This window comes from Arvicola amphibius, chromosome 9 (assembly GCF_903992535.2).
Source record: "Arvicola amphibius chromosome 9, mArvAmp1.2, whole genome shotgun sequence".
Classification (NCBI taxonomy): domain Eukaryota; kingdom Metazoa; phylum Chordata; class Mammalia; order Rodentia; family Cricetidae; genus Arvicola; species Arvicola amphibius.
The window spans coordinates 49,741,930-49,768,357 of NC_052055.2; the positions used below are offsets into that span (position 1 = coordinate 49,741,930).

Genomic DNA, 26,428 nt, shown 5'->3' on the forward strand with positions numbered 1-26,428 from the left:
GCAATAAAATGAAATGTCAGAAATGGGCGTGGTGGCTGACTATAATCCCAGCACCTGTGACTACAGAGCAGACTGCTGTGAAGTCAAGGCCAGCCTGAGCTACACAGGGAGTTCCTGAACAACCTAGGCTGGAAAGCAAAACCCCCGTCTCTGAAAATCATCCATGAGTAAACAAACTGAAATTCAGAGACGGTCAGCGAGCCGAGCCACATTTACTAAAACTGCACAGGAAGCCAAAGAAAGGGGACCCTCGTTCTCACTCTCCACCCTGCATTCGAGAAGAAACCTCAGCTGATTCATTCCATTTCCAGGAATGTTTTCACTACTAGATTTGGCGAAGTCATTGTCTCCTCTTAAAATTCTTATTATTTGTTTATTTATTTAATGGGATTAGGGCAAGGCACACTGTGTGGAGGTTGCAGGGCAACTTGCAGGAATCAGTCCTCTTCCTCCACCGCGTGGGTCTTGGAGATCACACTTGGAGGCAAGCACTGTCACTGTTGGAACATTCCACTGGCTACTGCTTCCTTACTGACTGATCCCTGAGGACCACACAGAATTTCAGGATCAGGGGATGGTGGGATAGGAAGTTGAGGGCTGTCTACAGAGATGCTCTGGTCAGTGTTTTCATACAGAGCAGACTTCTCAATCACCCAGACCAGTGGTTCTCAGCCCTTCCTAACGCTGTGGCCCTTTAATACAGCTCCTCATGTTGTGGTGACCCCGCCCCCCCCATAACATTATTTCATCGTTACTTCATAACTGTAGTTTGCTACTGTTCTAAATCATAACATAAATATCTGATACGCAGGATATCTGACACGTGACACTTGTGAAAGAGTCATTCAACCCTCAAAGGGGTCATGACCCACAGATTGAAAACTGTTGTCCTAGACACTAGAAGGACAGACGACCCACTGTGTAGAATTCTAGAAACTTCACTACACTTTCACTGGCAGCGGCTTGTTCCACTGCTGAGTCGGGTACATGTATGGACCAAGAGAAAGTATGCAGACAGGTGTGAAGTATACACACTAGAGAACTGTTTCATGCTAACTTCATTTTTTCTCATTTTAATAGCCTTCTAGTACCTTGACTTTTTAAAAATTGTCTTATCAAGCACCACCACTATCAGCTCCCCATTCTACAGCCTAGGTAGGATGACAGCAGAGCCCGAGACACTGGCAGAGCGCTCGGCTATACCCTCAAGGAGCCCCACACAACCAACCAAGACATGATTTCAAAGAAAAGTGGCATGGGGCTAGGGAGATACCTCAGTGGATAGGAGAGCTGGCTATTGAGAAACAAGACCTGGGCTCAAACCCCAAGCACCCACATAAAAGTTGGGCAAGACCATAGATGCCTGTAACATCAGGGGCAGGGGCAGAGACTGCAACTCTAGGAGCTCACTGGCCAGGCAAGCGAGCCAAACCTGTGAGCTTCAGGCTCAGTGAGAGATCCATCACAGAATCTAAGATGTAGAGCAACCAAAGAAGATGCCTGAAAACCTCCTGTGGCTTCCACATGAGAATGCACAGGCTGCACATCCCCCCCCCACTTGCATAACACACACACACACACACACACACACACACAACTTCTGGGAGTTGGTTTTCTTCCACCATATGGATCCCAGAGATCAAATTTATGTCATTAGCTTGGTGGCAACTGCCTCAACAAGCCATTGTGGTGGTTCCCAACCCACATTTCAGATAGTATGGTGAACACTTCCTGAGTATGTACTGACTGAGTACGTGAATTATTTCAGACACAACACCAGTAGCTTGGAAGGCAAGAAAAGCATACTTTATGTGCTTGATTATAAATTTAACAGAGAAATCATATATACAAATGAATTTTAAGGAGAAGTTTTTAAAGTTGGTATTAAACATGAAAATTTAAAAGTAAGAACTATCCGATACAGACTTTATATTTAATTTAGCCCCTTGACAGCTTCATATATGTATGTAATATATTTTGACTCCTTACTGCCATCTTTTCTCTCTCTCCCTTCACTATTATTTCCCCCTCCTTGATGCCAGTCCATGTCCCGCGACTCGATGACTTGGTTGTGTTTTATGGCCTCTTAATTCAACCAGCGCCATCTGTATGATCACTGGATTTGGACCGTTGAATGGAGCCTGGTGGGCTCACCAGTGGGTACAAACCTTAAGGCTATGTTTAGTAAATCGTTCAGCAGGGAGGATCAGGGCCCCTTGAGCACCTCTTCCCTTCATGCCCGGCTGTTGACAGACCCATTCTTGCACGACACCGTCCAGTGGTGCACAGCTGCTATGGTTTCTTGACTGCGTTGGCAGCGTCTTGCCAAGAAGATGGCATTTTACAGGCCCTTCCTCTCATATTCTGATGCTGTTCTGTTCCCCTTTTGCAATCCTGGCAGAGCCTCCAAGGGGATGGTACAAATGTCTTGTTTAGGGCTGAACACTCAAATGCTTATTCTTAGCTCCCTGTGCAGCCACGAGTGTGCATTCCCTGCTCATGACTGGAAAGAGAGCCTTCTCTGATTAAAGCTGAAAGGAGCGTTTGAGGATGGGACACCTGGGATAAAACAGTTTGTCCTCTGCTCTCACATCACAGCAAGCTCACAGGACCACATGTGTTCTCCCTGTTCACAAACCCCACAGCCAGTTCAGCAGCCTTCACCGACTGCCTGTACATAGGACTGCCCCACCCAGACACCTTCTGAAAGGGGAGTCTTATTCCATATGAGAGGAGTTGTATCCGAAAATTTCTTTATGATCAGCAACCTAAAGAAGTGGGAGGCTAGAGTTCCCATGGTGCGGGAGGAAGGACTATGGTTTTCTTGGCCTTCCATGGGAAGGAAAAGGAATAGACAGAAAAGGAAGGGGCATGGGGAGAATGAGACGGCTTTCTGAGCTAATGCACCCCAGGGTCATGGCTTAAGAAGAATGGTGGTTCTAGCCCCTCATGGAAAGGTCAAAGTCATGGTATCATCATCTGGGAGTCATGTATGAAAACCTCAGCACACATCCTAACATCATGATCTTGGGCTTTGCCATCTAAGTGATGTGGACTTTCGTTCTGTATATGGAAAGCTGAGATAGGTTGAAGTGACGTCAGTCTGTAAAACTTGGCAGCGGAGTAGCACCCCTGCTAGTCAGGGTCACAGTCATTAAAATACTGATTTTAGGATTATGTTAGGAGCTTGTATTTTGAACTCATTTCACACAAATGTGAATATTGGTTAGGCGAAATAATTAACCTAGGAACACCCAACTTGAGTCAGATCTTCACTGCTTATGATTGTCGTTTTAAACCTTCCAACCTTTCATACCTGAGAAATGATCCACACACACCCACAGACTTTTTACTCTGCCTTTCTCTACCCGGCTTCAATAGCTGCCCACATATGATACCCACTTGCAGATAGAAACAGAACAATATGCAAGGCACAGTCACACCAAGGCTAAGAAATTACCTGGAGCTGGCAAGCACACTGCACAAAAATCTGCCTCATGAGGTTCTTATGGTTAATGAAATATTTTCTGTTAAAAAATTAGCATAAGTTTGTTATTGACTTGAGGAAAGGCATAAGTAAACCTAGCACTTAGAAAGCAGAGGCAGGGGGATTGCTGTAAGTAGGAAGGCAGCCTGGGTTACCAGATTGAGACCCTGTTTCAGTACACCAAAAGGATAAAAGCTTAGCAGTTTCTAGTAGTTTCTACGTGACCAGGCACATTAACTATCATTTTTGCTGTTTTTTACTACCATAGAAAGTATCAAAAATTTAAGAATACAGAGACCCTACCCTATCCACACTTACACTTTTAATCTGCATGGTCTTACCCATTGTCCCATGGGCTTCTGGCATCTTTATTCAATTAATCGATGATGCCAGCCCACCTTGTCTCAGGTCTCACTATATAAGCCTGGCCGGCCTGGCATGTAACTCGAGGACATCAAGCTGGCCTCAAACGTGCCCCAATCCTCCTGCCTCTGCTCTGCTGAAAGATCACTGACTTCTGCTCCCACACCTCTTCAGATGCTCCGCACCCACATCAGTTGACTGGAGGACGAAACCAGACTAGGATGAATTTAGCTTTCTTGGCATGAAGGCCGAGAAGCCTCCCGTGGGCCTCTACTTTCTAGATTTGATAACAAATACCAAGGGAGAGTTTCCCGGATTCAGATCCACAGTTCCTAGGGAAGGAGAGAGAATGATTTTGGAGTTTTCATAGAATGATTTGAACCTTAAAAGTGGACAGGGAAGATGGAATTCCCTACATAAATATACAACACATCACTAGTTCCCGTGGTTTATAGGCCGATGTAAACTTTAATTGCTGAGCAAACTTTCCTTACAGTGCACAAACACAAGGAAGGGTTCAGGAAGCAGGCTTTGATTTTCAGACTAGAATTTTTTCCTTGTTCTGTGACATAAAGTTTTAACCGCATCAACACAAATACTGAAGAGGTACTCACTGTGGAGAGGGAGGGTGTCAGTGGTGGGTTTTGTCCCAAGGTCTCGCATCACAATGGCTCTGAGACTGTGTGTGCATATCCTTACCAACAGTCTCTTCCCAAATGGCGTTGGTTGTCAGACTTACTATTCCCAGTGCTTAGAGATAGAAACCCCGCCTCCTTCACTCTAGCATAGGCTGGCCTGGAACTCACCGTAGCCCAGGATAGCCTCACACTCTCAGCAATCCCTTCAGCCTCCCAAGCACTGAGATTACACACTGATGCTCCATCCAGCTGAGACATTCTAAAGCAATAACTACATTGTGTTTTCTGAGAGGTAGGAAGAAACACACACAATGTGCAGGATGTTATTGACTGTGAATGTTTAAGTTCATGAGGAAGGGGGAATAAACATCATCATAATTTATAAAAAGGCCTGTAACCTAATTAAGAAAAACGTGAGTATTGGAAAAGAAATGTATAATTCCGTCAGGACCGTGAGGGAACCTCCAGCTGGCGACAGATGGGGAAGGTGACTGAGCCCCACATTGGAGCACTGGACTGAGCTCCCAAAGTCCCGATGAGGAGCAGAAGGAGCGAGAACATGAGGGAGAAAGTCAGGAACGAGAGGGGTGCGTTCACTCATGGAAACAGTGGGACAGAACTAATGGGAGATCACCAACTCCAGTTGGAATGGGACTGATGGATCATGCGACCAAACCCGTCTCTCTGAGTGTGGCCAACAGCGGGGGCTGACTGAGAAGCAAAGGACAATGGCTCTGGGCTCTGATTGTTCTTCATGGACGGGCTCTGTGGGAGCCTTCTCAGCTTGGTCGATCACCTTCCTGGACCTGGGGGGAGTTGGGAGGACCTTGGTCTTAGCATAGAGTGGGGAACCCTGATGGCTCCTTGGCCTTGAGAGGGAGGGAGGGGAGGTATGGGTGGAGGGGAGGGGAGGGAAGGGGGAGAAGGAGGGGAGGGAAGGGGGAGAAGGAGGGGAGGGAGGGGGGAGGAGGAGGGAAGGAGATGGAAATTTTTAAATATAAAAAATATAAACCATGAGAAAAAAAAAACAAAAAACAAAAAACAAAACAAAACAAAAAAATATATTAACTCTACCAAAACCTGATACGTTCCATTTAATGGAATTCTGTAAAATGCAAAATATATCTTTAGTTTGTGGTAGAAATTTTTGGCATTAATTTAACAGATGCAAAATAAATGTGATATAAAGCCCAAAAAAAATAATTATTAATTCACTTAATGCACATCCATGTAATACATAATTGTGGACTGATTCATTTTTAAAACTGTATTTTTTCTTTTTTATAGTACTTTTTATACAATCGTACATATTTATGGGGTTCAGTGTGACGTGATGTCCCGACAGTGTGTGATGCTCAGATCAGGACAAATGGCATTTCTGACATCTCAGACAAATCTCATTTCTTTGAGCTAGTAACATTCAAGATTCTCTCTACTCATTATTTTGAAATAGTTATTTAAACAGTATTTCTGTCAATATGAATCTCTAGTCTAAATTTAATTTTGGTAGGCATTCAGAACTACATCTTTCAGTAAGCACCGACAATTATAATGCATTGCTGTGGCCACTAATTTATTTTTTCTAAGTAAATGTCTGGCAGACTTAATCCCACTTGAGTTCAAAAAATTTGTAGGCATGAAGTCAAAGCCACTGTCACTAAATTTAAAAGATAATTTTAACCAGTCTTGAAGATGAGACAGTAAGCTATTTCCTAAATTGTGTCTTAATTATTCAAAATGGAATGACTTTTCAAAATTATGCATTAATAAACATGGCATTAGTTTCTGGCAAAGTTGTGAAATATTATTAAAAGTGCAGAGGATAGGAACATTTGTGATCAACCAGGGGGAAAAAAAAGACTCACTAAATAAATCATACTGTGTGGGGTGTGGAATCTGCATATGTGCACATGGACACATATACACACGCAAAAATAAACACCAAAAAATGAAACACAGGTTGGCTTTTAAGAAGAGAACAACAGATTTCAAATTTTGTATTACTATTCTCAAAAATCTGTGAGTTTTGGAACCATGTCTCCAGAGAGACGATGTGGGGGTCAAGCAAACAGACCAGGCCTCTAAAGACCTGGTAAGGCTCCAGCCCCTGCTCCCATCCCACACACACTCCTGATTCCAGCCTCCAAGTTGCAAAGATGCAACCATTCCCATAGGAAGCTCTCATCCCACAACCCCCCCCCCCACCAGAAAAGAGGAGGCACTGAAGCAACACCGTGGTTTAGAAGGATGCTCCCCTGAGATATGCCGGCATACAAATACCATGTTGTGTCACCAATTCAAGTTCATGCCAGAAATTCTGACTGCTTTTTCATCCTCAAACCATCTAGCTCATCCAAATACTAACGGCAATGTTTGATTTAAAACTCAAGAGCATTTTCTCCATCCACTTAAAAAAATAAATAAAAAAGTTGGAAATTATACAATGGTCAAAATTTGGGGAGAGCATTCGCAGGATAGAAACCACCCTTGTAAAGGGCTGCAAGGATGAGCAGGGGTTTCTGAGGCCAGGGCAGCTGGAACAGAACCAAAGGGGAAGGAGCTGGAAGTAAGATCAGGGGAGCAGAGAGGAAGACTGCAGCGCTGAACCTGACCAGCTTTCATCTGGAGACTGGGCATCAGAGGGGCTCTGAGCAGCGAGCAGGATTTCTATTCTAATGGCATTCTTGCTGCTGCATGTAGAGAAGGAAGCGTCAGAGTGTTCTCTACACTGATGCTGATAGAAACTGAGTCTAGATACAGCGAGATACTCCACTCAAAGGCTCTCCCAGCATACTTGGGCAGGGGGCTCCTACAGAAGACAGTGAGCAGAGTAGTTGGGCGAGAAGCTGCATAGGGGAGTTTGGAGATGAAAAGACACGGTGGGCTAAAGTGTACTTGTGGGAAACTCCACACACAGGCATTTCAAGCATGGAGTAGGATGAAACCACAAAATGAATGAATACAGGGAAGAAAACTCTGAAGAGCCATCCCTGGAACAGTGCAGGGTGAGACCCATGGTAAGGAGGAGTCTACTTCAGAGACTGAGAATGAACAGGCAATGATCCGTGAGCCCGCTGTCCCAGAAACCAAAGAACTTCACATCAGAAGGCCTGGTTTTGGGACAAACTCCCTTCAGCTGTACAAGGGTGAGGACTGAACACACAAACACACACACACACTCACACACATGGGAATGGTATGATTGACAAAGAGAGCGTTGGGGAGACAGTGAGGTAAAAGCCTACCTGGAAAGGACTCAGAAGAGAATGGAGAGGCAGTGACGAGGGGCGCAGGTCAGTGCATTATACAAAGAAAGGAAATCACAGGACAGTAAGTATAAGGTGAACAGAGTACAAAAATCTGGCAATCACAATCACTTGGGAGAGTTTTCTCTCCCTACACACACACACACACACACACACACACACACACACACACACACACAATTGTTTATTTAAGTCTTATTTTGAAGCCCAGGCTGGCCAAGAACTCACAGTCCTCCTGCTTCAGCATCTTCCATGATGGAATTAAATCTAGTGTGTGCCATTGTACAAAGACTTAGCTTGGATGGCCAGCATCCCTCAAAGGCCACCACTACAATCATGGTCACAGCCTGTGGGGCTGCGGGGAATGGTGCAATCTTAAGGAAGTGGAATCTAATGAGAGGATGGTTCTGATGAATATCCTGAGACCACAATCACTTTCTCACTCTTCTTCCTTATTGATTATTGTGCAACTTGGGAACCCGAGTTGAGGTCCTCAACAGCTATAAAAACAGTCCATGGCAATAGGTATGTAATCCAAACACTGGGTCGGGGTAGAGACAGTGGGACTCGGTGAAACTTGCAGGTCAGTAGTGAGTTCTGGGTTCAAAGACAGGTCAATAAGCATCCTTTTCTGTACCATCTCACCATGATGTAATGGGGCTGCTCCAGGCTCAATGCAATGGGGACCAAGTGACCATGGACTGAAGTCTCAGAAAACCATTCTCACCTCCTTTTAAAAGTTGATTTACCTAAGATATCTTATCAGAATGACAGAAAGCTGATCAATTAGTTCTTTCTAAAATGGCAAAAATGGCAACGCATGTGGATTCTTAGGAGAATGGGCCAATAGGATGAACTATAAATGAGGAGCATCATAAGAGGGAGGGGAAATAACCAGAATGGCAGCTTTAACAGAGTGCTGCAGTTTGGGCTGCAATTACTTCCCAAAGGCCAAATGCTAAGGACTCGCTCACCAGCCAATGGCAGGCCTACTGGAGGGAAGTTAGGTCCCTGGAAGGCATGTTTTTCAAGTAGGTACTAGGGCCCTGATCTCCCTACCTCTGGGCTTTCCACCATGAGGTGAACAGACCTCCTTCTCTATGTCCTCCCTGTCATGAGGTCTGTCAACTACACGTCCAAGTGACCACAGTCTGCAATTCAAACTGTTACCAAGAGAAACCCGTTCTCTTCTAATTGATCGTTTCTGGGCATTTTGTCCTAAGGGCAGAGAGCTCGAAGAAGGAATGCTAACTTTGACCAAAGGCATGGACTATCCTCCCATAGTAATAGGAGGAAGGAACTGAGGGATAAAGTCCAGGGAGAGACAACTGAGAGAATGCACAGCAGAAGGGAATGGGGGTTTTGAGAAGCCCTGATGCTGCACTGCCAAATAAGCAAGAGTCCTTTTTGAGAGATAACCGCAAGAGCTAAGATATACACTTGATTTAGGCAAGGAGTCAAGAACGCACAGGGAACTACGCCCATGCAACTGTTAACAAATACATTCTTGACAACAGTGTTGACATCTCTTAAACTCTTCATCTCGTATACCCACACACTTAGAGGTGAAGTAAACTGTAGGGGAAGTGAACCGCGTCTGTCTTTTTCTATGTATGTATCTGTACCTTCTAAAGCAAAGCAAAACAACCCCCCCTGAATTCTAAGTAAAGACGATGGCAGATCAAAAGGAAGAGTAAATAAAACCCTAGTTGTGGGAGATGGAGACTGAGCGTTGGCTCAACCAGTCAACTGCTTGTTATACAACATGAAGACCTGAATTTAGGTCCCCAGCACCCACAGAAAACAGTATATGACCATATATATATATATATATATATATATATATATATATATATATATATATATATGTAATCCTAACACTGAAAGGTAGAGACGGGGATCTGTGGGCCTTGCTGGCCAGCTAAAGTAGAGAGTTCCAAGTTCAATGACAGATCTGATCTCAAAAAGTAAGGTATAGCGTGACAGACAAAGGCATCTGTCACTGTCATCGAGACTAAACACACGCATACATTCATGGGCAGCCACACACACAAACGAGTGTACACATATCCACCACACATCCACACTCACACAGAAGACCGTTTACACATATGAAAACTATACAGTCATATGTCTGCTTCCAAGCTCTGTTTAGCCATGATTCTTTTCATCTTTGTGTATGTGCTTGTATTGTGTATGAATAGGATGTGTATGTATGTGCATGCATGTTCATCTGTGTGAGTGTGGTGGAAACCACAACACACATATGGAGGTCAAAGGACAACAACAGGTGCTAGACCTCAGGGTTTCTCATCGTTCACTACTGTGTATAGGAAGCTAGCTGGCCCGTGACTTTCCAGGGTTCTCCTAACTCCTCCCAGCATCTCACTCGTCTTGTACCTCCCACCTTCTGTCTGGGATTAAAGACACACATTCCCATATGTGGCCTCACATGAGTTTTGGGAGTTCTAAACTCAGGTCATCATGCTTGCATGGAAAACTCTTTACTCAAGTGCCCACTCTTCCCCGGTAATTTCTTAGACAGTTGTAATTAATGTGTCCATATAAGGAGGTCAGTTCTTCGCAGAATTGTTTGTGTGCTTTATGTGCATCGGTGGTCACTCTCCAAGACCAACCACAAGGTAACATTCTCTCACCTAACTGTCTCCCAGCCACTAGCACTTGGAGGTTTGCCCCGTGACTTTTTAAAGTTACAATATATATTGAGCTTCTATCAATATATTTATGAAAAGTGACCCTTTTATTTCCTTAAATTATAATCCCTGAAGCCAAATAGTAATCTTCCACAAGAACTGAACATGCACAGATCTCCCATATTCAAGATAAATTTCAAGTATTTACTTAAATATTATATATTTCACACACACACACACACACACACACACACACATATATATATAAGTAATTCTAAAACGTTTGTTAAATGAAGTAAAGAAAAATGAAGGAAATATGTCAAATATGTCTATCATCTAAAAAAAATCTCTAAAAGTCCTTTCCCATTTTATAATCAGAAAAACTATCCAATCATGTTTTCTAAGGATCAGTGAGACACACACAAGCTTTTACTCTAAATTATCATCAAGGCTAAGCACTTTCTCAATATTTTTTCTCCAACTAGGTTTTTCTCTTGGCATAAATGTCTTAAAAATATATTTACATAAAATAATTTATTTTAGTAATTAATTTTACTCAAATGTAACTATTTGAAGCCTTCCTTTTATAACCTGTTTAGAGATTATGTTTTATAATATGCCACAAAGGATATTGGGTCTGGGGACAAGGCTCCATGGGTAAGGAGCTTATAAAAGCATGAGGAACTGAGTTTAGATATGGACCCATGTAAAAAGCCAGGCATGGTGGCTTGCATTTCTAATTCAAGTGTAAGGAGGTAGAAAAGGAGTCCTGAGCCGTGCTAGCCAGCCACTCCTGTGATTAGAGATCCTATTTTAAGAAAACATGGTAGAGACCAATAGAGGCAGATATCCAACATCAAAGTCTGGGCTCCACACGTACAAGCATGCAGCTCCCCTCCCCAGAATTGTAACTAACAGATCAATACAGGAAAACTGGGGGCTGCAGAGATGAGTCAGAAGTAAAGAGCACTAGTTTCTCTTCCAAAAGACCTGGGTTCAACTTCCAGAACTCACTTGTAGGCTCACAACCATCTGTAAATCCAGTATCAGTTGATCCAACACCTTTCCCAGCCTCTGAATTATGGGACATGTGCATACATGTAAGCAAAATACACATACACAGGAAGTAAAAATAATCTAAAAATGTAATAAAGGGAGGGCTTCTTCTATTCTTGCCTTTAAAACTTCAAAGACTTGTGAATGAAATGGGATTCATAAGAAGACTTCACTAACACTGCCCTTGTTCATGTTCTTAGTGATTTTCTTTACTGCGTAATAATCATTCCTTTTCCATGTTACACTCATTTTTGGTCCAAATCAAAACTCTTAGAACACTGAAAGTATCACTGGAACTTCAATTTTGTTCCATTAATCCTTTTGATTTGAATATATCAGACATTTATTATTCATTTGGAGCAATTTTCTACCCTGAGTTGCCATCTCTCATTACAATCGTTATTACTACTTTGTCAAAAGCCATTTTGTTAAGACGCTAGGAAGTCTCTCACTGGGCCTTTATTACTACATCCACACATGTGTGTGCTCTGCTCAACACTGTCCTCTTGCCCAGGCTGTGCCTTCACCACTTAGAGCAGGGAATCCCCTCCCGCCCCCGTATGAAGACACATGACTCTCAACAGTCTTACCAGGCTTGTTCTACCTAACAACTCTGCACTGCCTTTCATTCATGCTTGACCCCAGCTCTGTTCAGAGAGAAGTGCACATAGGAAATATCCATACACAGGCTGAGCTTTGAATCTACTGCAGTTGACGTCATACCATACCTCTACCCCAATCAAGAATGAAGATGACACTTGGGAGGCAGAGGCAGGCGGATCTCTGTGAGTTCGAGACCAGCCTGGTCTACAAGAGCTAGTTCCAGGACAGGCTCTAAAGCCACAGAGAAACCCTGTCTCGAAAAACCAAAAAAAAAAAAAAAAAAAAAAGAATGAAGATGAGATTTCTCTGATGATCCGCGCTTCCAAGAAAAAGGATAACGGAATATAGCACCCAAATCTCCTTACGTTATTTGACGAAAACGTGATGAATTTTAACATGAGAAAACATCTTCAAAGGATAGACACAAGTAATAAATGCCTAAAAATCATAAATATTCGCCAAAATTTACTATTAATAAGTGAGGCAAAGGCCTCAGCCAGTTCCTTATTCTTATATATTCAAATGTCAGGCAGGCCAGAGGGTTGTGGGTCCTGTGGGGTGCCTTGGGATTCAGACAGTCAAACTGTCTCCCTGAAAAAAAAATCACAGGTTTAATGTTCTGAACAGGCCTACATGGCAGTACATGTTGAAGCAAGGAAAGCAAGACAATCACTGAGTAGACGCTATGCTAATATTAATTTTAAAATGCTGATATTCTAAAACTCGTTAAACCCATAGACTGACCCGTTTACAACCCATTTTCAACCTCTACACAATTTTTCTTTCAAAACTCTAAGCAGTTGCTAACTAGAAAGTCAATGATTAGCGTTTAGATTTTCCATCCAAGAACTAACCAGGCCTGACCCTATTTAGCTCCTGAGACAAGATGAGATCAGGCCTGTTCAGGAAAATATGGCCATAGACAAGAGTTTAGTTACATGTCCTGTCCTGGTTTCAAATGGTCTGTGTTGTACGTAACAAACTCCTCACCTGAGTCATAAACTCACCTCGAAACAGTAAGACTGAGCTTTATATAAGGAGAACTTTGATTTTACGACTCCTTTGTTTTATTAAGCGCATCCTTTATCACCTAAAAGGCAGACACATCTCTTCCACTGAGAGTATTTTACTGATAAACACAGACAATAATTACAAGACAAGACTGGTCTAACATCGCGGCTCCAGATGGCCCTTCCCTAGTAGCCATGACGACACTTTAACAAACAGGTTCACGGCTTCACTGCTTTCGATTAAACAAACCTTCCATGTCTCTGGGAAAAGGATACTCACACTTTGACACTTCGTGTCCCCTCCCACTTTCCCACTAGAAAAGATCCCTCTCTCACAGGAACTGTGGTTATAAAGATGCATTTGAACACCCCGTCACTCTTGCTGAATATAAACTTAAAACATATAAACTGAACATGGGACGACAGCACTGCCCCACCTTCAAGTTATTCATTGTGTCTTCCAAGTTGGTTCAAACTGTATTACAGAAGATCAATAAAAACCTATTATTAGTTATAAATAACATTGACATTACCTAGTTCATTATCCTTGGCTGTAAAAAGGTATTATGAGGATCAACAGAGATGTACTCCCAGTTACAAGCATTTATTGTCATTTATTGTCTGCTGACATTTTGTGTTTGGGTGGGGATAAATGTACATGCATGTCAAGGCCAGAGGACAGCTTCAGGTGCCATTCCTTAGATATACTGTCAACTTTCTTTTTCCTGAGGTGGGGTCTCTCCCTGGTTTACAACTCACCAAGACTAGGCAAGAAGGCAAGAGAGAGCCTTAAGGCTTCATTAGTATCCACCTCTGACCACTAGGGTCACAAGAGCCTTGTGAGGCCTGAGCTTTCTTTCTTTTCCTTCCTTCCTTCCTTCCTTCCTTCCTTCCTTCCTTCCTTCCTTCCTTCCTCCCTCCCTCCCTCCCTCCCTTCCTTTCTTCCTTTCTGTGTGTTCTAACAGAACTCAGGTCCTTGCAAGCATTTTTTTTTTTCAAATGACAACCTCTCCATCCCCATAGCCAGGCATTTTTTACATACATTAGCTCAGTTAATTTCCACAAGAGCCTTTTATAACTGCCACTATGCCATTCCTTTATAGGCCTCTTGGTAATTGGCATGTATGGAGGTAAAGGCTACACAGCTCATAGAGAATGCTTAACAAGCGCTGATGCTTTAACTTGGCTAGACACGTGGAACACACTTTACAAATCTAAGCGCGCTTAATCTTCCCACAACCCTCTGAGCCGGGTACTATCTCAGTCTACAGGTGAAGACACTGGAGCAGAAGGGACTACAGGATCTGACGCAGTCACTCACCTTGTAAGCAGCCAGCCACTGAGCATCCATGCATTTTGGATTCCTGGGGCTTTGCTAACTATCACTCCTGATCAACTACGCTACGGCATTCAGCTACAGCATTATCGCGCTGGGTACTCCACATGTTTGCTGGATTTGCTATATATTCAAAAAATTATTATGCAAAAGTTATGCTCCTAAGAGCAATGGGAGGATAGAAATACTATTTTATTAACACCTTATCATCTCAACCCTAAACCCCCGGTCTCCTGGTAACCAGAGGAAATCGGCTGTGTTCAAAAGATGATTCATCTCCAGGAGTGAAGGGCCAAATGTCAGGCCCGCGGTTCTGAGCAATGCAGTGGTGACGAAGCTGGTCTGGGAAGGAGCACACATGCTTCACTCTCCTCCATAACCCACACAGTGCGGGGTTCTCCCGTTTGCCTTCTTCTGCAACACGTCAGTCCTTTAAGAACATCGTCTATTTTTATCTTTGCCTGCTCAAACCCAACCAAGGCGTCACTCAGGAAATGGCTCCGGACAAGATGCTGAGAGAGTTCAGAAAAGAAGTGGCAGAGAAAAGAGCTCTGAGTCTCAAGGGAGAATGGGGAAAGCGCTTTGGGCACTGTGGTTGCCACATCCCAGCAGTAACTGTGATGTTAAATCCCTAGAGGCCATTTCCAGGGGTCTGGATAGGATGCCCCTAACACAGACCCAGAGTAGTGGATCCCTGAAGGTGTTCGGTATAGCACCCAGCTTCCCTTAATGGGAGGTAGCCCACATATGAGCCCTGAGCTGAGGAAGCATGCTTCACCCTGGTCTGTCTTTCTAATTGTTACTCCTGAAGGCAAGTCTAAAAACCTGAACAATTAAACACGGGAACAATTTAAAAGGTTTGGGGCGAGGAGAGATGGGGTTGTTCTGTTTACCAAAGAGGGCGTCCCCATAGTGTTCAGACTTGTTTCCAACTCCTGAGCTCAAGGAATCCACCTCCATGACTCAGCCTCCCTCAGAGATGGGATTACAGACACACTACCATGCCCAGCGAAACGTCTCTATTTTAAAAGCAATGTTCAGAGGGAAAAATAATCTGTGTGATGAGGCAGTAATGGGGACCTGGGGTAGACACTCGGAAAGAATGAACTGGACCCTAACTTAGAGCGTACACACAAATTAACTAAAACGGGTTTAAAGACATAGCACCTAAAACTCCTGGAAGAAAAACATAAGAAAAAACACAAGCACAACAGACTGGGCATTATTGCTTGGTTGCGACAGCAAAGGCTTAGGCAGTAAAATGAAAATAGGCAAACGTGAGGAAGAGCAAGCTTGTAAACCACACGAAGGGGACTGGAAGGATGGATGGCTCCATGTTTGAGAGCAGGTAGCGCTTTCGCTGAACACCCAAATGCGCCTCCCAGTGCTCATGCCAGGGATTCACAACAGTGTCTCCCTCCTGGCCCAGTGGATCCAGTGTTCTCCTCTGGACACCGTGAATGCTTCCATTCACCCATGTACATTCTCCCACACTAAACAAAGAAAAATTAAATAACTATAAAAAAAGCATAAAGAAAACAACTCCCGGAGTCAAATGGCAACTTATGTGATGGGAGCAGTGATTTTGGGGGATACAATTAATATTATATATATAGACAAATATAAATATATATATAATATTTATATATATGTATACAGACATACATATATATGTAAGCACCTATGTATATGTACCTATAACCTAACAAAAATAACCTCATTAAAAAACTAGAAGTAGAGGCAGAAATATCTGGAGTTCAAGGATAGCCTCAACTACATAGTAAGTTTGAGGTCAGCCTGGGTTACACAAGACTTTGTGTAGGAAAAAAAAGTATAAGATTTGAATACTTCCAAAAAGAGATCTACATATGACCAACATGCATAGGAAAGGTCTTCAACGTTGCTAATTATGAGAGAAATATAAACTGTCCCCCGATTGGGATGCCCACTATCAAGTGAAAGGAAAATAAGAGGTAGCGGTTAGGACACTCAGGACCTAAACTCAGGGGCACTGCTGGAATGCAAGCTGGTGCAGCCTCTGTGGCGTAGAATGTAGAGGTCACTAGAAAACTGAAAATAGAGCTACCATATGTCCTGGCAATCCTATTTCTGGATATGTGTCCAAAAAAATTCAGAGCAGGATCTCAGCCAGATCCCTGCACTCCTGTGCTCAACTGGTCAAATATGCACAAGGCAAAGATGCAGACACAACCCAAATGCCATCAGCAAATGAAAGGATGAAGGAAATCCTCTTTATCTCTCTCTCTCTCTCTCTCTCTCTCTCTCTCTCTCTCTCTCTCTCTCTCACACACACACACACACACACACACGAGTTATAACAAGAAAATTCAACATGGATAAACCTTTGCGCTATGTAAATTAAGCCAGTTACAGAAGGACAAAGGCCAAGTACTGAAAGAGTCCATTTATATAACCTGAAGTCATCAAAACCATAAAACAGAGGGAGGTGGTTAAAGGGGACATAAACTTTCAGTTTTACAGGATAGAAACCTTCTAGCAATCTGTTGTGTGATATCAAAACAGCCTCCACACTACAGAACTACACACTTCAGAATGGTATGTGAGGTAAATTAAATGTTTAGTATTACATAATTTTAAATTTTACTTCTATGTATTTTATATATAGTTATAAAACTTATTATCACAATTTTAAAATATCACATTTAAAAAAAGCTACTTGGTTGGGGCTCAAGAGATGGTTCAGTGGTTAAGAGCACCAGCTGCTTGCTCTTCCAGAGGACCCACATCTGGTTCCCAGCACCGACATGGTGCCTCACAACTGTCTAGAACTGCAGCTTTTCACGATCCAGAGCCTCTTCTGACCCCTGTAAGAACCAGGCCTGCATTTGGTGCACAGACAAAAGACCCATGCATATAAAATTTAAACTTTTTCATTTTATTTTGTTTTGTTTCCTTTTTTGGAGACAAAATTTCTGTGCATAGCCCTGGCTGCCCTAGACCTCACTCTGTAGACCAGGCTGGCCTCGAACTCAGAGATCCACCTGTCTCTGCCTCCTGAGTGCTGGGATTAATGGTGTGTGCCACCACCACCCGGCTTTAATTTTAATTTTTAAAACATATGAAAATATTAATTAAAGGGACTATACTTTGAAATAAAAATTAATGTTCCCATGGGATACGGCAAAGAACAGTGGCATTCAGATTCAGAGACACTGCAGTGTGGTTCAGTGCAGACACACCCTTGTGGGTGGGCGTGAACTATTCTCCGTGGTGCACATGTTTGAGAACTTGGGTCCCAGATGGTGGCACTGTTTTGGGATGCAAGAGAATCTTAGGTGGTGGAGCCTCACTGGAGGAAGCAGGTCTTTGGGGCTAGCCTCAGGGCTTTACAGCCTGGTCTACTTCCTGGCTGCTCTGTTTCCTTTATAGCCTGGTTCACTTTCTGGCTCCTTCCTGGTGCACCAGCATCCCTTTCTCACTACGACTCACTGCATCCTCAAATCACGACCTTTAATAAACTCTTCCTCCCTTCAATTGCCTCTTGTCCGGTATTTATTTGATAACAACAACGAGGAAAACACCTGGCAGACACTTTGAAGCCCAACCCTTCAGATGCCAGATGGCCCTACCTACTCTGTCACTAGAAGGAAATCATTTCACCTTTTCTGCTGAAAGACTTTTACCTTAAAAGTAGCAATCATATTCCCCCACTCAATTACTGAAAAGACAACACGAATTTGTATACAGAGTGCAAGAAGTATAAGCATTCAACAAATGAGCAATCTTAGATGTGATATTCTGCCATGAAAAATTACTGCCTAAATTCAGAACAGAGGGATGTTGAAGGCAATACGGACCCAAGCTAATGCCACTAGTCTCTGGTGACACACCTTCACACTGCACAGCCTGCTATGAAGTGAGGCTACTCCGTGTGGCATAGGACACAGAGTGCTGACTACATGCCTCAAAACTGTAGTACTAAGTTAATATAATGTCTGTCCCCAGCACACACACACACACACACACACACACACACACACACACACACACCTGGGGAAAGCAAGTTTAAAAGTGGAAAATTCTGAGTGTTTGAATATAGATGCTTCTCAGAACAAGAAGTATTTTCTGTTACCAGCAACAGCTACCTAGAAGTGTGGCTACTAAGTTTGGAAGATAACAGAGGGAAAGAATGAAGAAATGAAAAAAAAAAAAGGCTGTAGAAAGGAGAGACGGATAAGGAAAACAAGTTCATTGAGAGAATGAAAATTAAAGTCATCTCTCTGTGTGGAGACGGCACGGGCTGACTGCCATGTGTGTCTGTCACCAGTATGGAGTTAGTTGACTTTGTACGCACATCACGGGAAAGGGGAATAAGAAGTCTAATGAACAACTTCATATAACTCATGCTAACCTTACTCACTTGCAGAGAATGTTCTCCTGCTACAGACAAACATTATCAGCCCATAATCCACCAGGACTCTGCAAGGTCAAACCCTGTGCCAACAGACGGGACAAAGAGGATGTGAGATAGTTGGCATGTGCGCATGCATCCGGGGAAACACTGGGAATCAAGGGGAGCTCCATTTATCCATGGTTCATATCAATGGGGAAAACAAGACCAATAGACTACAGAAGAGTCCAGCTGTAAAAACAGAACCATCCGAAAACAACTTTTCAATGTGAAAAAAATGAATTTTCTCACGCTCTCCTCACCACAAAAATATTTTCACATTAGTCACTTATTTGAAAATCCAACTGCTTCAGATTAACCATGCTCAGCCTAATGGGAAGCATCTCCATTAATCTCCATCTTGTATGACATTTATTCTGATCAAACACGGTTTTACTTTTGTTTTCAGTAGGAATAGGAATTTAAAGAGACAGTGATATTTCTGAAAGTAGTACTCGGTAGATTACATCAACTCCAAATTGCAACAGGAACCTGTAAACAGAAGTGCTGACATACTGTCATGGAAACTGAGGTAAACGGAAGAGTAGTTCCACAAATCTGATGCTATGTAAACTGCTGTGACGTCACTTCCCTGACGCTATATAAACACTGTGACGTCACTTCCCTGACGCTATATAAACACTGTGATGTCACTTCTCTGACTTATACACTGTGACGTCACTTCTCTGACATGTAAACATTGTGATGTCACTTCTCTGATGCTATGTAAACACTGTGATGTCACTTCTCTGACACCAAGTAAACAGCTGTGATGTCACTTCCCTGACACCAAGTAAACAGCTGTGATGTCACTTCCCTGACACCAAGTAAACAGCTGTGATGTCACTTCCCTGACACCAAGTAAACAGCTGTGATGTCACTTCCCTGACACCAAGTAAACAGCTGTGATGTCACTTCTCTGACACTATGTAAACACTGTGATGTCACTTCTCTGATGCTATGCAAACAGCTGTGATGTCACTTCTCTGACGCTATGCAAACAGCTGTGATGTCACTTCTCAGGAAAGGTCTGAATAGTAATGATTCTCAGAATTTCAATACCTTGATATTCCCTACAAGAGCACTACAACACCAGTATCAGCTGTGGTGAATGCCAGCTCCAGGCCAGAAGTCTTCTGCATGTGTGGTTATAGTACCATGTTTTTACACTCTACTGTCTCTATACATGATAAGCATGAGAAGCACAGGGCCAGAGAAAACAAAACAAACAAGCAAATTCTCACATTCTTTCACTAGATTTATTTTTATTATTTTAAGGTATATATAAGGAGGGCAAGCATGTGTACATACATGCAGCGCCCAGAAAGGATGGATTCCCAGATGGTGATGAGCTGTCCAACATGGGTGCTGGGAACCAAACTCAGGTCCTCTGCAAGAGCAGTGTATATTTTTGATTGCCGAACCATCTCCCCAACCCCCGAGTCACTTTATTTTAAAATATTATGGTAAGTATACCCCAGTCTACAAAAATATCGAAGAATAAAGACACCTACAAAATGGACCTTGTGTGAGGGGCACACGTAAATAAGATTATTCTGTTGATTTCAGGGATCAACCATATGTGTCCTATCTGAACTAAATCTGAACTAAACCTTCAGGTTTAAAAAAACAAAAAGCGGGGACAATAATAAAGTCTGGTCTCTGTGCTGAGTGAGGCGAAATGTAAAAGCAGAACATATGCTCTGTGCACTACAGCACTTGGTGCATTATAAACTGATTTTAGGAGGAGAAGGAGGAGGAGGAAGAGGAGGAGGAGGAGGAGGAGAAGAAGAAGAGGAGGAGGAGGAGGAGGAGGAGGAGAAGAAGAAGAAGAAGAAGAAGAAGAAGAAGAAGAAGAAGAAGAAGAAGAAGAAGAAGAAGAAGAAGAAGAAGAAGAAGAAGAAGAAGAAGAAGAAGAAGAAGAAGAAGAGGCAAAAGAAGAGAGAGGGAAAGAAAAAAAGGCACAAAGTCCCCTTTCTTTCTAATGCACACATTGAACAGAGATCAGTCATGACACCATGGTCTACAGTTTTCCTTCTTAAATGTCTCTATTGAAGAGACCAAAGGGTCTTCAATCCGTTGTTCACTCTGTGCTCACCTCTGCAAAGAATTTCAGACACTAACATTTTTCTCAGGAGAAAAGAAAGAAAGAAAGAAAGAAGGAAGGAAGGAAGGAAGGAAGGAAGGAAGGAAGGAAGGAAGGAAGGAAGGAAGGAAGGAGAGCTAAAGGGCAGAATGGAAAAAAGGCAAAAGGGATTTCAGGAAGCTTCGTGGAACCACAGCCATCCCTGGAGCCCCCAAGGCTGCAGAGACTAAGCCTTCACACAGCACAGCCCTTAAAGAGACTCTCCCGCAGAACTGCCAGGCGGAGGATCTCCTCACAGCCTCCCAGCTACACTCAAAGTCTGACTTCTCTGTGCCCTCACGCCTACAGTGAGCTCCACTTTGAATGTCTAGTAAAGTCAGACAGACACAGTAAAACTTTGAAGATCTTGCTCACTGAATCCTGATTTTGTATCCATGACCTTTGCATGTAACTCCTGGAAAGTTTCCACATCCAGCAACAGGAGACCTTGGCAGAGGGTAAGAGCTAAGAGGATTAGATGAGATGGCATAAATAGAGAATTCTCCTGTGCCCAGGAAATCAGCACTTCCTCACTTCCTGCTTACCTCATCTGCTCGACTCCTACTTATCTTTCAACCTCTAACTTAAATATTGTGTCTGTAAAATCTTTATTAATTCTGCACCCTTTTAGCTGTGTATGAATGTGTCTGTATGGGGCTATGTGCATGCTGCAGCAACTTCAAAGATTCCCTGCAATTGGAATTATAGGTGATTGTGAGTTGCCCAACATGGATGCTGCTAACTGAATTCAGTTGAACTCAGCCACGGCAAGAGCAGATGACGCTCTTGGCCGCCGAGATGTCTCTCCAGTCCCTCCAGTATCTTTTCTATGCACACAACCAAAGCAATTGCAGACCTGCTCTCCCCAATTCTCTGGTACTTTAGAGAACCCTCTATTGCAATTGCCTATGAATGTGTCTTCTGCTCCACTTGAGAATAAACACCTCCAGGATAGGGTTTCTATTTAGCTAATTACTCCCAATTCCAAATCAGACTGAAGAGTCGAAAGAATGATTTCATGAAAACACAATATTGGAACCTTTCAATGACCTTTCAAATATTTTGACAATGCACCAACTTTATTTTTAAAAGAGCAACTTTAAATTAGATTGACAGCACACCAGCAAGGGAAGTTGAGTTTGTGTGTTTGTAACATTTCTGTCATCACTCGTTCAGACATCCAACATATTTATTCTAGTCTCCAAGAATACAAATTTGTAAATCTGAACAAAATTAATAAAATCCCTGTCCCAAAGGGTCTTAGAATTCTCCCAAGACAAATCTATGGATAAAGGATATTATGGAGAACTTGTCTAAAGGTGGCATAAAACACACTTTTTGTTACTCAACATTTACTAAATGATCATAGTAGAAAACAAAACAAACAAACAAAAAACCCCTGCTGACCACATATAAGGGATCACCTGTTTTAAAAGACCACGAAATAAGTCCAGATTTACTGTACTAAACAGACGAAATGGATTTATTGTCTCCCCAAACAAACAACAACGTCAACAAAATACTCACGCTTGGGACCTCTTTCCTAGCACCTAACACAGACCTTTGCGTCCTCTTAGAAGGCTAGTGCTCTGTGAGCCCGCTTAACCAAGACTTTGAAGTGGTATATCCGAGTCTTATGGCTTCCATGTCAAAGACTGTGTATGATTTCACGCCTGCTCCCCTTTCTGAAAGATGCTACGGTTCCTGCTTAGCTCTTCTCACGGTGTTGTCTCCCCTTCCTGGAGCACATCCTCCACTTTCCTTCTGTAGTCACTGCCTTGCTTAGATAATCCTTTCCTCACCACCACTGTTCAAATCCTCCTGGCCTGTCAATACGTTATTTCCATCAGCAAGCCTCTCCGCCTACGGCACTGGTTCTCAACCTGTGGGTCGAGACCCCTTTGGGGGGGGGGGGTCACCTATCAGATATTTACATTTCATTGAAGTAGCAAAATCGCAGTTATAAAGTAGCAATGGAAACAGTTTTACAGTTGGGGGTCACCACAAATGAGGGCCTCTTTTAAAGGGTGACAGAATTAGGAAGGTTGAGCTTCATGGGGCTAATGGGATGAGAATCAGCTCCACCTGCCTTTAGTCACATTTGCAAAGCTGACTAGTCTGCTCGTCTCATAGCTCTGCATCCTACAGCTGACAGGCCCCTCACAAGGCCTCAGGACTCTCAAGAATCAACAGAATGCTTCAATTTTCATCTGATACTTAGAAGACTCATTGAGACACATCTGCAAAGCAACGGTCTCCAAGTATCTGTCTGGGAGTTAATACTGAGACCTTGACTGAAGGATTATTTCTATGCCAGGGAAAGAGGCTGAGGGCATAAGAGAGGCTGTGATTCTGGGGAACAGATGATTCTGGGGAGGCTGGCAATAGTCTATGGCAGGTTTATTTATTGAAGGGTCCCACGGGCACAGGCCATTTCTACACAAAGACTGAATGGCCACTGGTTTGTCTCTTTGGTGGCCATTCGGGCCTTCATTTGCCAAATCCACATTTTACAGAGACCCTGACCCAGTATCAATAATTAAGAGTAAAGGAAGGCCAGTGATTTGGGATGCAACTACAGTGAGCCTCGGTTTAGGCTCACGGCTCCTACAGATAGAGTTGAATGAATGAGTTGGCTTCTCCCTAGACCCTATCTGGAAGACTGAAAATAGGCGACGTCAAATAGCAGTGAGTGGTTGGCTCATGGGAGCTCCAGGCATTCATCAAGCCCGCCCATAAGGAAACAATACTTCAACAACACCCTAAAGGGAACGGAATGATGACAGGAAACATTTTTTAAAAAGCATCATCAGTGTCTCTCGGAAAACTGCCAGCGAGATTTAAATCGCAAGTCCCCATTTTCCCTTAAAAGTGCTTTCTAATAACATTGGCCACATCCCAAATAGGTTCCTCTGCCAAGAGCTCACTGATAGCACCTCCCCCACTCAGCAAGAAGGTTGAAAAAAAAAAAAAACAACAAATCAATGCCCAGAGAACCAAAATCTCTTCATTTCTATAGTAAATGCAAGGATTTATCTTGCTGGGCATTTATCCACAGGAGTTGTTTCTAAATGAATTTAGGAAATGAATATGACCTTTAATAGCTAATTTGGTTTCCCAGTGGGAAAAGCAGGAAAGACAAAACCAGAATGGTGAATGCTGGCCCAAAGAAAAAGTTCAAACGGAGGGCCAGGAGTGGGAAGGGACTTCATCTAGAAAAGAGGAAAGGCTGAAAGTAATCCCAAAAGTACAAAGCGGCGGAGAAAATAGTATTCCATCTATTGGAACGATGAGCCAGTGCAGAAGCGACGGAACTGGAGCTTAGCAGACAGAGATCTCGGAGTTCAAAACTCCTTGACTCTACAAATGATGGTATTTTGCCTAAAGGTGGCTGGGCTGAACATCCTCAAAGAGGGCTGTCACTGGGCAAACCACTCCGAGGCATGGCAGGGAGGTGGAGACCCTCCTAAACTCGACAAATGGCCACAAGACGGTCAGGCCGGATCAGGGGAAAGCTGGGCTTTCTGGAATTGCTCGAGGCCATCGGGCACTCACTGACCCTCGGGCAATTGCAGATTACACGTGGGCACCGGAAAGAAGGGAGCGCATCCTCCACAGCCACCAGGGCGCTCGTGACACCTAGCCCCCGAAGAGCCGCGAAGTAGGGGAGTACGGGTGGGGATGTCAGTGGGGCTCGCGGGCACGGCCACTCACCGATGCCGAGCCCCACGACCAGGCGGCCGGCCAGCAGCGTCTCCTTGTTGGCGGCGGCGGCCAGCACGGCAGAGCCCGCGGTGCACAGGGCGCTGGCAAGCAGGATGGCGCTGCGCCGGCCGAGGGCTCCGTTCAGGGCCCCTCCGGCCAGCGCCGCGACGGCGGCCGCGCCCACCGCGCCCGACACCAGCAGCTCCTGCCACATCGCGCCCAGGCGCATCTGGCGCCGCAGCAGCAGCATGGCCCCGGACACCACGCCGGTGTCGTAGCCGAACAGGAAGCCGCCGAGCGCCGAGAAGGCGGCGGCCGCGTAGACGAAGGCGGGGGTCTCGTCGCGCTGGAACTGCCGGCGTGCGGCGCGCTCCAGCTCCGCGCTCTGCAGGCTGGTGGCCGACTCGGCGGCCAGCAGGCTGCGCTCCCCGCCCGGCGCCCCGGGCTCCGGCTGCCGGCGGCGCCGCTCGCCCATCAAGCTGCTCAGGCTGCGCAGCGTGTACTCCACGTCCTCGCTCGCCTTGCGGGACATGAGGGAGGTGGGGACAGACGGCTACTGCCGGGACGGCTGCGGGAGAAGTTCCGTAGGGGGACCGCGCACTCGCTCGCGGCCAACAGCTGAGCCGCTGAGCCTCCGGCCACCCCAACAGCCCGCCTGGCAGCCTCTGCTAGGCTGGCTCGGGGGCGGGGTCGTGCGTCACTTGGCCGCTTAGACAGGCGGGGCCAAGGGAAAACCGCCTCCTTTCGTGGGCGGGGAGAGGGAGGTGCTCCTCCTGTGGGCGCGGCCCACCTTCCTCCGTGGGCGGGGCCAAGCGCAGGCCCTGGAGGACTTGGTTTTTCAGCAGGCACTGGTACCCACCCATGCCCCCATGAAGCCTGTCTGGGGGCTGCCGCTGAGCTGCTGTCCTGATGGCCGAGGCCCACTGCAGGCTAAGCATCAGATAAGTCTCTAACCCATACTGCTCGCCTTCCAGCAATCAGGGGTGAACAAGGCTGGGACTACATGACACTACCTAGTTCTGCCTGTTGTGGTGTGTGTCCTAGGGCTCTCCCGCAATTATTTAGTTTGAGGCAGTTCATGGCCTCATTCTCTGTTTTTTTTTTTTTTTTTTTCTGGTTTCCTTTCTTCCTGCTAGCCCTTCTTCAGATTTCGCCCTTCTAAAAAGCCTGTTAAATCTTGACTCTCTGCGAATAGAGGTAACTTATCTCTCAAGTGAGTCCCCGACTTCTTCCTGTGGATTCCTGAAGGGAAAGACAACTTTAGGTTGTTCTTAAGTGACCAGCTGATTCCAAGAGGAACAAGGAATTCGGATAATGTGATTTGTGGTGTGACAGGCAATTGTCACCTTCCTTGTCTAGCATGGTACCCCAAAAGGATACCTTCTCTCCATAATTCCTGCTGCTGCCCCTGATTTGGAGAAGTTATTTTAAATGGCCCATTTGCCTGAAACAAAGTAATTTCAAATTTTAAGTGCTAATTGCCAGTTATTGCTTGATTTGGAACCCCCGCCTCCCTTTGATTTAAATATTCTGTAAATTATCTTATGTTGTCGCCCTTTAGGAGATAAAGACTAATGAGCCATCTTTCTGGGGGCAGCCTCGTTCTTTAGGCATAAGATACCAGATTTAAATGAAAAACAAATTTAAGATCCATGGTTTCTATCCGAAATTCCCACTCTCATTTAGTTCCCTTATTTGAACAAAGGTCTCTTAGCATGAGGCCTGTTCATGAGGTCCGAGATTGTTTCCTTTA

General features: G+C 44.3%; 1 protein-coding gene across 1 annotated transcript in view; it reads right to left on the bottom strand.

Annotated features, from left to right (window-relative positions):
- The window catches only part of Slc2a13 (solute carrier family 2 member 13), a 287,252-nt gene extending 262,045 nt beyond the window's left edge, over positions 1 to 25,207 (bottom strand). The window contains exon 1 of the mRNA XM_038343507.1: positions 24,685 to 25,207. Coding sequence (XP_038199435.1) covers positions 24,685 to 25,207 — 523 coding nt within the window. The remainder of the gene's footprint in view (positions 1 to 24,684) is intronic.
- Positions 25,208 to 26,428: the final 1,221 nt, after the last annotated feature.